General features: G+C 43.2%; 1 protein-coding gene across 1 annotated transcript in view; it reads left to right on the forward strand.

Annotated features, from left to right (window-relative positions):
- LOC138566129 (zinc finger protein 850-like) overlaps window positions 1-14,758 on the forward strand; it is a 286,511-nt gene extending 271,753 nt beyond the window's left edge. The window contains exon 4 of the mRNA XM_069643133.1: window positions 8,644-14,758. Coding sequence (XP_069499234.1) covers window positions 8,644-10,214 — 1,571 coding nt within the window. The 3' untranslated portion in view covers window positions 10,215-14,758. The remainder of the gene's footprint in view (window positions 1-8,643) is intronic.
- Window positions 14,759-15,266: the final 508 nt, after the last annotated feature.

Genomic DNA, 15,266 nt, shown 5'->3' on the forward strand with positions numbered 1-15,266 from the left:
ACGCCACCAATGCTGAGGACGCAGGGGACACCCCAGCAACTGCTGAAGCCAAAAATACCAAACATAGGGAATGGGAGACGCCCCCGCAACCCCAGCTCTTCATGTTCGGTATCTTCGGCTTTGAACTAATGGTGGTGACCGAATTCAGTGAAATCTACCATTCGACCACATTTTTACGAACAATTTGGCTGTAACAATCCCTAAGAGCCACCATTCGCCCTCCCACAGGCCCCCCCCCAACATTTTCAGCAAAGTTACTCCACTGCATAGGGCCTAGGGTGCAACCGTATGATTACTGTCTTTTATTCATTTATGGTGAGAAAGTTGGCAACAGTGTAGTCTCTAAATGTACTCAGTAAACGGTGTAAACCAATTGGAGTATGGTCGAAGAGCAAACAGTCATTTGCATATGCGGTCCAACATATTTTGACTCCTTCCACCATTGGTGGAGCGAATGCAGCTTCTTCTAGTTTAGCTTTGGCATCGGAAACAGAGGTTGAAGATGGTGTGTGCGAATATGCACCCTTGTCGGAGGCATCAATCAAAGGGGATAAACCGCCCTGATTATTCTGCCTAACCTGCAGCATTGACCCCTCATGTAAATGAACTAATATAGAAAGGAGGTCCAAAGGCATCCCTAATCGATAAAAACTATGCTGTTTGTATAAACCCCACCTGGGCCCTGTCAACTGTATAACCTCTGTAAATGCAAACGTCCTTTTTTCTTGGTTTTTGGTAGACAGGATCTCGCTGTAACACCCTCGATCTACCCCTCCCTGCACTGCAACTAAGACATTTTCGTGCAACAGCGCCCCGATGCCTCTGGGCTGTGTGACGCTTTACAAATGTAAAAAAATAAAATAGTTTTCCCCAAAGCACACATCTGTCCACCTTGTCAAACGCCATCGATAAATCGATGGAGGCGATATAGATTGGTACCGAGCCCTTTCTCCACGCCTTTGCCTGCATAACATTCAAGAGCAGACCACAAGCATCCGTTCCCACACCTCTCCTGAAGCCAAATTGAAATCTGGACAAAATGCTGTTAGACCTAATCCAATCTTGGATATACTTTAAGATAATTCCAGAGAATAGCTGGAGTCTGCATCTGTAAGGGCGATTGGCCTATAGTTTTTAGGACAAGACCGATCACCTTTCTTCTAGATGGGCACAACAAAGGAAATGTGCCATGAGAGGGGAATTGTGCGAGTCCTAACAATGTCATTAAAGCGTATATACACGATTTTTGCCCTGAGACCATGATTTTGCTTAAAGACGGCGTTTGCAAGACCATTCGGTTCTGCCGCCCTAGATGCTGATACCTTCTGAATCGGAGCTTCAACATCCGCCTGTTGGATCTTAATTAGCCACACGGCATCTCGTACACCCTCTGGGAGTAACAAATGACACTGAGCTGGTTTGTACAGATCCCCAAAATGTCCAGCCCATTGTAGTTCAGAAATAGAGCAGGAAAGGGCCTCACAGTTCCTGGCTAATTTGGTTGTTCATAAGAGCCCAAAAGGTTTTAGCTGTGTTGTCTTTCAAAGAGGAAATCATATTTTCACTGTCTGCCTGATAAAGTGCAGCACGTTGAGCCTTGATATTGTATTTCCATTTGCTGTTGATCTTTTTCCTTAATTTCAATCTTTTAGACAATGGAAAACTGGTTTTTGTTTGGGTACGCAGCTCCCTGGCTCTATTGTTCTTAAAGGTTCTAATCACATGATCATAGATATGCAAATGTTTTTTCCGAACACCAGAATTTGCAGATCGACCCAAAGACTGCCTAATTACATTCCCCACATAATAGCAAAAGGAATCATTAGTGTACACTGTTTTTTTCCCATAGCTAAAGGTGGTAAAATCAGACGGGAAATCTGCATTCAATTTCACAGCATTGCCTTTATGCCAAATGATTCTCGTTTTTGCTACATTAACCTGTAAATTGAATCATAATGAAGAAAAACACCCTCCTGTATATGAATGCGTCACACAAAGGAATTGCGTCGTTCTGAACAAGTGTTTGTCACGCCCAGTTCAAAATGCACATCAGTGATAACCCTAGATCAATGAATCGTGTTTTGGGTTAAATCCCCTGCATGTTTGTGGTTCTTCACGTCGTCGTAGTAAACTTACTACAACGACGTAAGATTACTATGACGACCTGAAGAACCACAAACATGCAGGGGATTTAACCCAGTTATTACGTGCATCTACAGACTGCACAAATAAAACTGTTAATTTCTGGAACAGAGCCCTGAAACACGTGTCACTGATACACGGCTATCAATGTAGCATGCATTTTGAACTGAGTGTGACAATAAACACTTGTCCAGAATCACGCAATTCCTTTGTGTGGCGCATTCCTATACAGGAGGGTGTTTTTCTTCATTATGATTCAAGTTTAGAGGTGGGGTCTGGGCCTCTAACCCTCCTGCAAGTGCGACACATTCATAGACGATTAAGTTCTAATTGGGTCGCAGAGTAACTTCAAGTTGTTGAATAATTAACACCAAGTTTTCAGTATATAACCTGTAAATTGGATTCACAAAAAGTATCACACGCATTACTCCACACCCCCACACATTTTAGCTGTAGAATCTTGTGGTTACTACATCTGGTTCTCAGCAGCTTATAGTCCATTGCCGAATTCATCATTGGTGCAGAGAAAAAAATATCATGAATTACAGTGGTAAACACACCTCTGAACCAAGTAAAGTGATCTGAGTCATTCTTCAAAAGATCTCAGGCATTATGAAGACCCCATGTCTCTAAAAAGTGTCCCCATATGCGACCCTGTTGTATTCATTCTCTGCCAGATTCAGATTTGTAGAGGGTGGAAGTTCAGCAAAAAATACCTTCAGCTTAAGCTTACGTATTAATTTGTGTAGTTCGTCTTGAGTATTAAACCTACTGGTACTATACGTGGGCACATACTTAAGACCTTTTTTAAGTCTTTGAATTTCATGATTAGACAGTCTCCTTTTGGATAAATTAACCACTAATTCCGCTGTGTTTGGAATCTGGTTTGCATTCCTTGATTTCTTTCCTTGGCCCCCTCCTCGTCCTTTTCCATTTTGATTAGTGGTTTTTCTTGTTGCACCTGAAGTGCTTGCTGTTTGACTATCTGTTGTTGTGTGGTCTCTTGGTTCTGTGGTATCAGATTTGGAACTGCTATTATCTGTGGATGTCTTACTGGGTCTAGCTCCTTGAAACTGACACTTGTCGGCCCATGTCTAGACCTGATTATTTAAATATTCATATGTATCCCGCTTAAATTTCTTAACCTTACAGGCTTCTAGATCTGTGTATCCCTCTAATTTGGTATTAATGTCTAACAATATTTCGCTGAAAGAAGCCGCATCCGTCAAATCAGTGATTTCTTAACTCAATGTTTCAATTTCTTTGTCAAGTTGTGCTGTGTTGTTAGATAATTCTTGAATAGTCAATAGAGTTAAGTCCAGGGAACATTTGTTCAATATCTGCTCCCATCTGGCCACAAAATCTTTGCTTTCTTTACAAAGGGTTGGTCGTAACGGAACCCTTAGTCCTCTCGGAATCCTTTGAGCTTTGTAATATCTTCCTAATGTAGCTGAGTTAAGTTTCCTATTAATTGCTTTGTGAATTGTGTATTGTAAGTGCTTGATTTTGCTTTGCGGATTAGTAGTAGCTGTGCTTGATATAGTCGTCTCTTTGATCAGTCTTAGGATCGCATCTGCTTTGTCAGCTGTGAAGCCGAGTGTGGTTGCTCTATTCTATGTAAGATGATCAATTTCCTCATAAGACATGTTAGGGGTGCGTCCACTCAAAGAAATACACAGATGTAATTTATAAGAGTGGGGGGTGTGCACAGCAATTTTTTCAATGTATTCCTTAATTATTTGTTGAATTTGTGTCTGCGTGGGGTGCAAACCCAGTAAAAAAGGTGCCTCCGTGAACAGCACTCCAAAATAGTGAGAAAAGGGCCTTGGCTAATGAGCCAGCAGTGTGGGCTGCACTCCCTAGATAATACAGATCAGCCATGACCTAGTATATGGGGTCACAATTATGATTATATTTTTACACTGTCCTATGCATCTAGACAATATTCTGATGAGTTTGTTCTATACGAACTATGTGTCAACATACATGCACTATTTTGTTGGATATTCACTTCACTTTTCCCACCCCAACATGGCTGTCCTGAGCACATGGTCCAGCTCCATGGTAACCATGAGTTTACATTTACAGTAACGCACAACTACAGCCTTTTTTGCTGTGGTGTTGGCGTTTCACTGCAGGAATGCGATTTGAGTATTTCGAACTCTGGTTAGTTATACACTATTCTATTCACAATATAAGGCATGTACACGTATTAAACGAGTGCTGATTTACACCTAGGACGTGCATACGATTATCGGCACAGCCAGCAGGAAGAATTCGTACAGTGCCCCGCACGAAGTCTACATAATGCCAAACCTTTGGGTAAGATGCACTTTATACTGTCATCTAAATACATGATAGTGACAGACAAGTTTTACATTTAGCCCTTATTAACAGTGACGAGCGGACACAAAGATAGCATAGCTGGACATTCTTTCTCCGTGGATGACGGAGACTCCTTCACAGAACGTAAGCTACACTTACTAAGTATGTAGGTCAGTAGAGAGATTTTCAATATAGGTAGATTATTCACTCTACAGAACAAATTATGAGTCAGTTACCATATGTACAGCATTTAACAGGACTTTTTTTTACTTTCCTTTTTGGTGCACCGCTACATGGGTACTCCACAATACGTATGTATATGCTTCATATCGTTTCAATATCCATTTGTTATTTGGGGTAAATGCATTGAATAATGTGAATTTATTTGAATGGCAATTGCGAACACACTGAATATTCTGACGAAATGGAAATATTTATTTTAAGTTTAGGTTTGCTTTGGTTCTTTCAATATCATGATTTCGAGCTTCTTGATAAAGATGGAACCGGCCCTGATGAAAGACTGTGATGTACGAAATGCATGGGCCCTTGTCTAGGCAAAGTTGAAAATAACGACAATTGAGTAAAGAGATTGATTGAAGAATAAATCGCAACTGGTGTGAAGCAACACAAATCAGTGTAATTTATCAAGATTAAGGAAGTCAAAAAATATATTCGTATGTTTTTTGTCATTTGGGAGTGTCGCTAGCTCATTACCAAGGTCCTTTTCTCACTAGTGAAGACAGTGGCGATTTCTCCTCTCCTGGTGAAGGGATCAACTCAATGTCACTGCATCTCGTCGCAAGGCAGAGGAAGGTACAGCAGCAGGGCACCCACAAAGTTGGGCGACACGGTGCCCATGTGTACACGGGTTCAGGCATACTCTCCTAATTCCAGACCTAGGGCACCTAGGTGTACGAAACACGGCTAGAGAGTGCCTTGGACCAGTACTTACAATCTCCAAAGTCTCAAGAGTTAACTCGAGGCGGTGGCAGGTCCGGGGCAAAGGTCCTGCGCAAGCTGGTCAGTTCACTGGTTGGCCCAGGGACACATCCGAAAAGGCTCACTTGCAGGTAAAGGTGGAGGTGCTGTGAATAGTTGTTCCCACTATTTAAATGGGTTGAAGCGCCTTTGCAGACCTAGTTCGATCAGAGTCAGAAGGGTCCTGCGGGACAACAGCAGGCTCATGGTGCCAAACTTTCCAGTGAGTCACCAGCGGTTCCTTGACTCAGCTTCTTAGCTTCAGGATGCATGGGTCCTATCCTAGGTTCAGTGAGAACTCAAGAGATTGACCTGGTGTGGGTGTTTGGGCCCTTATATTATCCAGAAACTCCTTCGTGCCAAAATGAAGAGGACCCAATGAGAGACCTGCTCACATACAGCCATGCCAGACGTGGACCAATCACGGACCGCGGTGGTCCCAGTCATTCCCAGCACACCAGACTCTCTGGCACCCAGGATGTGTATTGGAACTAGACAGTCCAGCCCACATCCTGGAGGCACAAACACAAGGCATGCAGAAGCCTGCGAAAGGTTGCAGTTTCGTGGGAGAATGCATGACCAAATAAGCACTGGCCCGTGTCAGCTCCACCTGTGGAAGGCAAAGGGACAAGATGGCCAAAGGAAAGAACAAAGGATCTTGTGGAATGGCTATTTTGGGGCCAAGCCACTGTCCAAGGCCAAACGTGGTAAACTCGATATGGACCGAAAGAAAGGGTTAAACATATGTGAAAATTAACAGTTGTCAACAGCTCTGTCCAAGGCACATCTGTAGTTCAACATAAATCATTTGAGGGTGTCTAGGGCCTTAGAAAATGAAATGAAAGGAAGACCCCCCGTGCACTATACTGTAAGGTACTTTCTACACTGGTAAACATGTTGCAGAGAACTTGCAACAAAGTGAAAGGCTAAGGGAAACAAAGTCTCCCAGTACTGACTGTCTTCAAGGGCATGTCAGTTTCCACATAACAAAGTGATCGAAAATTCAGCGCAGTGCAGCAGAAGCCTGGGCTCCACTGGCAAAAATCAGGCTAAGATGGTCCGACAACAGCAAAAAGTTGGGGGGGGGCCCAACTGGAGGGAAAATTACATGTAAATGGAAATCTTTCCTATCAGCGTGCACACGCACATACACGCACGCAAGTACATACATTGTATTTCTTGAAGTTGCAAGAAGGGGAAGCCAAAAAGGGAAATGATTGCATCGGTTCTCCTAAAACTACTGCTTGGGTCCCATACCGGAATGCTCATAGTTTCTCATATAGTCTGTCACACAACGAATAACCTAGGACTGTCTGACAGACAGGCAGACAACTGGCGGCCCGCTCATCATGGGGTGACTAACTATGCATACTATTCACAAGTACATCAATCTTATTCCAGGATCAATGCCATATAGGACACAAACAACTGGTGTGTAATCAGTAAATGGTGCTGATCTCTTCTTGGATATTTACAATGTTGGGGCTGCATTCCCATTGGTTACTGGAGATGTCATGAAAGCAATCCTTGTTCACAGTGCAGAGGGTACAGGGGCTGCTGAGATGCAACCTAGGGTGCAATAATCAAAGTCCACAAAAAAGGGGGGTCTGGACCGGGTTATGGGAAATTGGCAAGTAACAGGCCCATTTACACCAACTCAACAATGAAACCGTGTTTCTCCCCCCTCCTGAACGCTATCCAGTGGTATATTTAAAAGGCAACAAAAGTAGTATCCCTTTGGCAAATTATCTTCAGTACATGGCAATGGGGCATATGTATAAATAAAAAGTAGGAGGGGAGTCTACCGTACAATTTGCCTTATTGCTTTCTATCAGTCTGTGTTTGGGTGAATATACATTTGCCTAAATGTAAGACAGTAATCTGTGATTACAAAATAGACAAACATGTGCCCGATTGGTGTCAAACTGCTGACCTAGTGTCAAACACCTGCCTTTATCGTTTGTTTATGGAAATGTGGCGCTTTCAAACTACTTTAGTCATGTCTGAATAAATAAAATGCTAGAATGTATATGCACGGCCCTGATCATTAAAGTTCCCACTTAAATTGTGTTCACCCTGTGTTTCATTCTCCTATTCTTGGATACTAAAATGGTCTTCGTAAAAATCAATTCCTCTGTTCCTGCTGCATTTGCCTCCATCAGATTATGTTATCAGAGAACCACTAATCTGCTGTCTAGACTTTGTGTCCCCAATAGATGGCACCCTAGTATTCAAAGTCTTATAAGCTATTGTGTGGGTAATTAACTAGTGCACATCACTACTACTGAGAACCAGTCTGCCTTTTACATGTGATGCCTGTGATTGTGTTGAAACATTATCCTTTTATTTTAACAGGTGACTGATGCCCCAGAAATACAACCGCAGTGATTGTTAGATTCTCTGGACTAATGCAGTGGAAAGCGTCATTATTAGAATATGCAACTTCCAAGCACCTGACAAGTGTGCAAGTTTGGATTCCAGCTGTCAGGCTTCTGTCCATGCAACTCCTTCCTGGTTACATCCAGTAACCAAGCTTGTTTCTTCTGTCAATCCTGGGGTTGAGGGATAGTGGGCATGACAGCCACAATGTTTGATGTGCAGTAAGAAAATACATTTTTTTTTACTAGTATTCCTGATAACACACATGTGAGTGTTATTTTATATGCATTCTGAATGTAAAGGTAGTTTCTAATGTGACTGGACAAAATGTATCCTTGGGCTGAATGTTTTAAAACTTTCAGTCAGAGGAAAAATCGTGTTTGTCACCAGAAATGTTCTTCACACGAGAGAGCTCATTTGTGCTCTGAATTTGGCAAAAGATTCAGTGGGACGTGTCCTCTTATTTAGCACCTGACACAATAAACTGACAAGAAACCGTGCACATGCACAGAATAGGGGAAAAGTTGCCATCTCAAGAACATAGATATTGCCCACGTGCGAACATGGGTGAACAACCTTATCCGTTCACTGAATTTGAGAATAGTGTCCATTTGCATGATACACCTGTCTGCCCCCAAACAATGCATACAGGTGAAACACATCACCTGTGCACTGAATGTGGGAAAGGGTTTGCTGGGAAACAAGATCTTACTTGTCGCCAGAGAACACATACAGGTGGGAAACATCATGTGTGCAATGAATGTGGGAAAGGGTTTGCTCAGAAGGGAGGTCTTATTCACCACCAGAGAACACATACAGGCGAGAAACCTCATGTGTGTACTGAATGTGGGAAAGGGTTTGCTAGGAAGGAAGGTCTTATTAGCCACCAGAGAACACATACAGGTGAGAAACCTCATGTGTGCACTGAATGTGGGAAAGGGTTTGCTCTGAAGGGAGCTCTTACTATCCACCAGAGAGCACATACAGGTGAGAAACCTTATGTGTGCACTGAATGTGGGAAAGTGTTTGCTCAGAAGGGACATCTTATTAGCCACCAGAGAACACATACAGGTGAGAAACTGTATGGGTGCACTGAATGTGGGAAAGGGTTTGCTAGGAAACAAGATCTTACTCGTCACCAGAGAACACATACAGATGAGAAACCTCATGAGTGCACTGAATGTGGCAAAGGGTTTGCTCTGAAGAGACGTCTTATTCACCACCAGAGAACCCATACAGGCGAGAAACCTCATGTGTGTACTGAATGCGAGAAAGGGTTTGCTGAGAAGGGAAGTCTTATAACCCACCAGAGAACACATACAGGTGAGAAACCTCATGAGTGCACTGAATGTGGGAAAGGGTTTGCTCTGAAGGGAGATCTTACTATCCACCAGAGAACACATACAGGTGAGAAACCTCATGTGTGCACTGAATGTGGGAACGGGTTTGCTCAGAAGGGACATCTTATTCGCCACCAGAGAACACATACAGGTGAGAAACTGTATGAGTGCACTGAATGTGGGAAAGGGTTGGCTGGTAAACAAGATATTGCTCGTCACCAGAGAATACATACAGGTGAGACGCCTCATGAATGCACTGAATGTGGGAAAGGGTTTGCTGGGAAACAAGATCTTACTCGTCACCAGAGAACACATACAGGTGAGAAACCTCATGTGTGTACTGAATGCGGGAAAAGGTTTGCTCAGCAGGGAGCTCTTATTCGCCACCAGAGAACACATACAGGTGATAAACCTCATGTGTGCACTGAATGTGGGAAAGGGTTTGCTCTGAAGAAAGATCTTACTCTTCACCAGAGAACGCACACAGGTGAGAAGCCTCATGAATGCACTGAATGTGGGAAAGGGTTTGCTCGGAGACACGATCTTACTCTTCACCAGAGAACACACACGGGTGAGAAACCTCATGAGTGCACTGAATGTGGAAAAGGGTTTGCTCAGAAGGGACAACTTATTTGTCACCAGAGAATACATACAGGAGAGAAACCTCATGTGTGCACTGAATGCGGGAAAGGGTTTGCTGCGAAACACGATCTTACTCGTCACCAGAGAACACATACAAGCGAGAAACCTCATGATTGCATTGAATGTGGGAAAGGGTTTGCTCTGAAGGGAGCTCTTACTAGCCACCAGAGAACACATACAGGTGTGAAACCTCATGAGTGCACTGAATGTGGGAAAGGGTTTGCTGGGAAACAAGATCTTACTCGTCACCAGAGAACACATACAGGTGTGAAACCTCATGAGTGCACTGAATGTGGGAAAGGGTTTGCTGGGAAACAAGCTCTTACTCGTCACCAGAGAACACATACAAGTGAGAAACCTCATGAGTGCACTGAATGGGAAAGGGTTTGCTTGGAAACAAGACCTTAAGCACCACCAGCGAACACATACAGTTGAGAAACGTCATGTGAGCCCAGAAATTTTGTGTGCAGAACATGGAAAGAGCTGCATTGTGAACAGTAACCTTATTAGGCACCAGATAAACATGTGTGAGGCATGATTGCAGTGTAGTGAATGTGGAAAATACTCCAGTGTTCTCATCTGCCAGACGAGAGGACATGTGGTGAAGTCCCCTCTGCAATTGAAGCTTCAGAGAGGAGGTGGTGATTCTTCAATGGGCCTGACTTTGGCATGGCTATTTACTAAAACTGTGAACTTATCACCACAGCTGTTCCCAGTTTCCTTTGGCACACAAATGGTGGCTGATTATGATTGGTTGAATTCCTGCTATTTCAAATGCAGACCTTCTGGAATATTCTAAAAGGAGACTGTACTTTCTGTACTAAGGTACCCATCCTATACAACACTTTGCCTAAGGAACTCATGCAGATTAATGTGCAACAGCATTTTGAAAAAGTTTAAAGACTCAGTAGTTGAATCAATAACTATAGACACTCTTTGGATTTATTTGGGAAACTGTCCTATGAATTATTTTCTTAGTGGCCACCTAGCACTAAATGAGTAGTCATTTGTGTAGATGGTGCAAGAGAACATATGCAGATGAGAGCCCGTGTTGGTGAAGTGATTGTGGGAAACCTTTCTAATTCTCTTGGACCTCTCTGTTTGCTTTGACGCCATTAATCATCAGCTCCTGCTTAATCTATGAGATGCCTGCACTGGGATTCAGACTTATCCTTTGTACAATCCTTGCAGGATAATAGAACATTAGCGGTAATGATGCTGCATTTGATATCAGTCCCTTATTAACAGGATGATCCTCTTCTGCTTATTTGGGAGCTCAGCAAAGGTATCACTATACCAGCTGTCTGATAACTGTGAACGAGTGAATGGTTTCTCAGTGACTGACCAGTATATATTGGTTGTTGGGGTTGCACCGGGCACTTGGCATGCTTCCCTGGCATTCCTCCGAGCTTGGTGCTCAGGCCATCTGCCTGTGAGCTCTCACTTGTATCTGAGATGCTGTGGCTGGCAGCAGTTTATTCCCAGACTAAAAGAATAGTGTGCTCTAAAATATTATTGGCTAAAAAGATGGCCCATAATCAAAAATATATCTAAAAAATATTTTTAAACAAACTCCCTATGTAAAGTATTGAGCAAATGAAGCTCAAACTCAAAAGTGTGAAGCACTAGGAGGCATCCATTTTGTGAAATGGATGCCTCCTGTGCTTGCCCTTGCGGCACTAATGAAGCAAAAGCCAGCCAGCTGTAATAAACAAAAGCTACCGCTGGGTGGCTTTTGCTTCATTGGTGCCGGAGACCAGAGACTCCAGGCAGGAAAGCTGCATCTGGGTAAGTGCTAATTTCTTTTTTTAACTTAGCACTAGCTGCAGTTTTCTTTCCAAGTTTGGAGGAGCATGGAAAACTTAGAAAGAAAACCGCAGCTTTTAAAATGTTGTATTTATGTTTGCGGTGGCTTCTGCTTGTAGCCCCCTGGGCTCCAAGCGGAGGCTACCGCAAACATAAATACAACGTTGTATTATTTGAAAACGCTGTGATTTTCATTCCAAATTTCTCGCGTTCCTCTGAGCCGGGGGAGCCCGAGAAACTTAGAAAGAAAAAACGCAGCATTTTTAAATACAACCGCATTCTATTTCTGCCTGCCATGGATTTCACTTTCAGTCTCCTGGGCTCCCCCAGGGTAGCCCAGGAGACTCCAAGCGAAAGGTGCCGCAGTGAGAAATGCAACATTGTTGTATTTGCAAATTCCGCTGTATTTACAAATACAGGAACATTATTATTCTGACAGCGGCGGCTTTCGCTTGGTGTCTCCTGGAGCCCAGGAGCCACGGTCAGAAATACGTTCTTGTATTTGATTTCCGTGGTTTTCCAACCAAGGCAATCACAAATACAACAACGTTGTATTTGTAATTGCTGTCCCTTTGCTTTTTGCCTTCATTTTGTTTTCTGTGCTTCCCTGGGCTTGGGGAGCACCGAAAACGTAAAATGAAAGTGAAGGCAGCCTCCTCAGCTCATGCAGCTCTGCTCTGGCTGCCGTAAACAAAAGCTCCCAGTAGGGGGCTTTTGCTGCTTGTTTAGTGCCTCCAGGGCAGAGCTTAACATGAGCTGAGGAGGCTGCCTGAAATGGCAAAATGGATGCTCCCATGTAAACGCTTTGAGCCTCGTTTGCTCAAAAGTGTTTACATAGGAACTTTCATTAAAAATATGTTTAAAGTATGTTTTAGACTATTGCCCATCTCTTAAGGCAATTTTAGAGCGCACTATTCCTTTAAGTTGCTGCACAATAACCTCCCATTTCTTAACCTTCATACTCACTTGCTATAGCCCTCATTATTTCCAGACGTGACTATGGCGATGCCATTTATTCTGTGCACCCTGGCATATGTGACTAACTTCAGGTGGCACAGAACGTGCCAACCTGCTTCTTTCAGGTGTTCAGAAATGTGACCATATCACTCTGGTCTGTTACAATCTGCACTGGCTAATGCGAGAGGTCATGTGACCGCTCATTGGGTTTAAGGTGCTGTGTCTATCCCATTGTGTACTGTATGGCACACTTTCCCCCTTTTCTGCAGTCCATCCTTCCACCCTTGTCCTGCCTGTATTTTTAGTTCTACCCCTCTAGACGAGGATTTCTTGTTTCAGAAGGTAACCAGGTGGTGTAGCTTTTTGGGTTTTAGCTCCTCCTATCTGGAATGCCTTCTAAGAATGCACGCCACCACAGACCATGTGACCTTTGGATGAATAAGTACCGTAGAGAAAGCTTTCTTAGTTTTTTTAAAGAAGGCATCTCTTAATCCCAGCCCTACAGATAAGCGGTGTATTGATCACATTTACTCCCCAAGAATTGTCGAACACTCTCAATGTAAAAGTAGCAATGCTCCCAGCTATAACATCGGAAGCAATGGGCACAAAGCTGCCGGCTTTCCTGATTTCACCCCTCAGTTCAATGGATATGTTCAGCCCGGTGATACCAGCCACGCTTCACCACTCGGAGGTGTTCTACAGGTGTTACTGACTGATATGTAGAGAAACTCTAAAGGAAGAAGGCATATTTTCTTTTACATGAATTGCTAGATACAGAGATGCGTGAAAAACAAACAATTACATTTCTTTCAGCTTAAGTAAAAAAATTCTACTGAAAATGAGAATCCTACTTTTACACCCCCATAAAGTAATATTACTTTCAACTTCACAACATATGGATTAAAACTTTCCACATTGGAGCCCTCCTTAATACACTGGGAGAAAGTTGGATTCTCATATGGCTAATTAGACTAAGCTTGGCAACACACATGTGAAAAGGCTTTGGCAGCACATTCTGCGACACTCCACTCCTTTTCCCCTCAGGACCCCCTCTAGTGTATTACACTATTGCCCATGTCTAGTGGAACACTCTTCCCCTCAGGACCCCCTCTGGTGTATTACACCATTGCCTATCTCTAGTGGAACCCTCTTCTCCTCGGGACTCCCTCTAGTGTATTACACTATTGCCTATCTGTAGTGGAACACACTTCTCCTCAGGACCCCCTCTGGTGTATTACACCATTGCCTATATGTAGTGGAACACTCTTCTCCTCAGGACCCCCTCTAGTGTATTACACTATTGCCCATCTCTAGTGGAACACTCTTCCCCCTCAGGATTCCCTCTAGTGTATTACACTGTTGCCTCTCTCTAGAGGAACACTCTTCCCCTCATGATCCCCTCTAGTGTGTTACACTATTGCCCATCTCTAGTGGAACACTAGTGGAACACTCTTCCCCTCAGGATCCCCTCTAGTGTATTACACTATTGCCTGTCTCTAGTGGAACACTCTTCTCCTCAGGATCCCCTCTAGTGTATTACACTATTGCCTGTCTCTAGTGGAACACTCTTCTCCTCAGGATCCCCTCTAGTGTATTACACTATTGCCCGTCTCTAGTGGAACACTCTTCTCCTCAGGATCCCCTCTAGTGTATTACACTGTTGCCAAGACTCTTCTCAGGATCCCTTCTGGTGTATTTCACGGTTTCCTATATCTACAATATGGAGGTGCAGTTACATAAGCGGGAGGGTGAAGGCCCTCTGTCAAAGCACTGTCTTATAAGAAACTGGCCTGGTGTGAAGGGCCTGGGGAAGAAGTCAAGAGTTCCATTATATTATGTGGACGTGTGTTTTAGAAAAGTGACATTTTATGAATAGAGTAGAAAGGACACATGGAATAGAATTGTGAGACAATGAAATCCATGAAAACATGGAAATGAAATGGTGCCTTTCTGTCTGAAATGAACGTGTTTTGGGTGTAATGATATCATAGCCGTGCTCTCTGAATTCTGAGCAGGAATAGTGGACACAAATGTTTACCAAATTAAAGTAATCCTGGAAAACTGACAAGCTGAATTTAAACGTTACCCACTGGTATTCACACATTGAATGAAATGCTGATTAAAAGAATATTGCACTTCAGCCAATATGTTGCTGTGTTACATTACAAATAAATCTTTAGTAGAACCTACATTTGTATGGTAAATCTGTTTATTTTCTGTCTTTACTCTGGAGTAAACTGATTCCTGTAACAGAGGCGATTGATGTGTTCTAGGTAGTGGGTGACTGTCTTGATTTCTTTATGTTAGAATGAATGTGATTGTCAACTTTTTAAGCGTTCTTATCATGTTTGTATCTCTCCGAATTTTCCTTGAGGCTACACGATTCTGACTGCAATAGGAATATTGGTATATGCAATGATCAATTCAGCCAATGTATGATATGATATTTTATTTGTCAATGCAAGGGAGGGGAACGGGAGAACACATAACGACGATCTTACTAGGCCCAGTGTCATCGAGTACACGCAAGTGCATGGGAAAGGGAACAGGGAAAAACTGCATGGAAGGGGGAGATTGGAAGTGCGGAGTAGATAAAAAATAATAAATAGAACATGGAGGCAATAAACAGTGGTAGTGCAGCCGGCAAGTGCTGTGTATAAGGCAGCAGACTGGGTAAGTCTGATAAGGAAAAGTGGG

The sequence above is a fragment of the Ambystoma mexicanum genome, chromosome 2p (genome assembly GCF_040938575.1).
Source record: "Ambystoma mexicanum isolate Mex_15411 chromosome 2p, UKY_AmexF1_1, whole genome shotgun sequence".
In the NCBI taxonomy this organism is placed as follows: Eukaryota; Metazoa; Chordata; class Amphibia; order Caudata; family Ambystomatidae; genus Ambystoma; species Ambystoma mexicanum.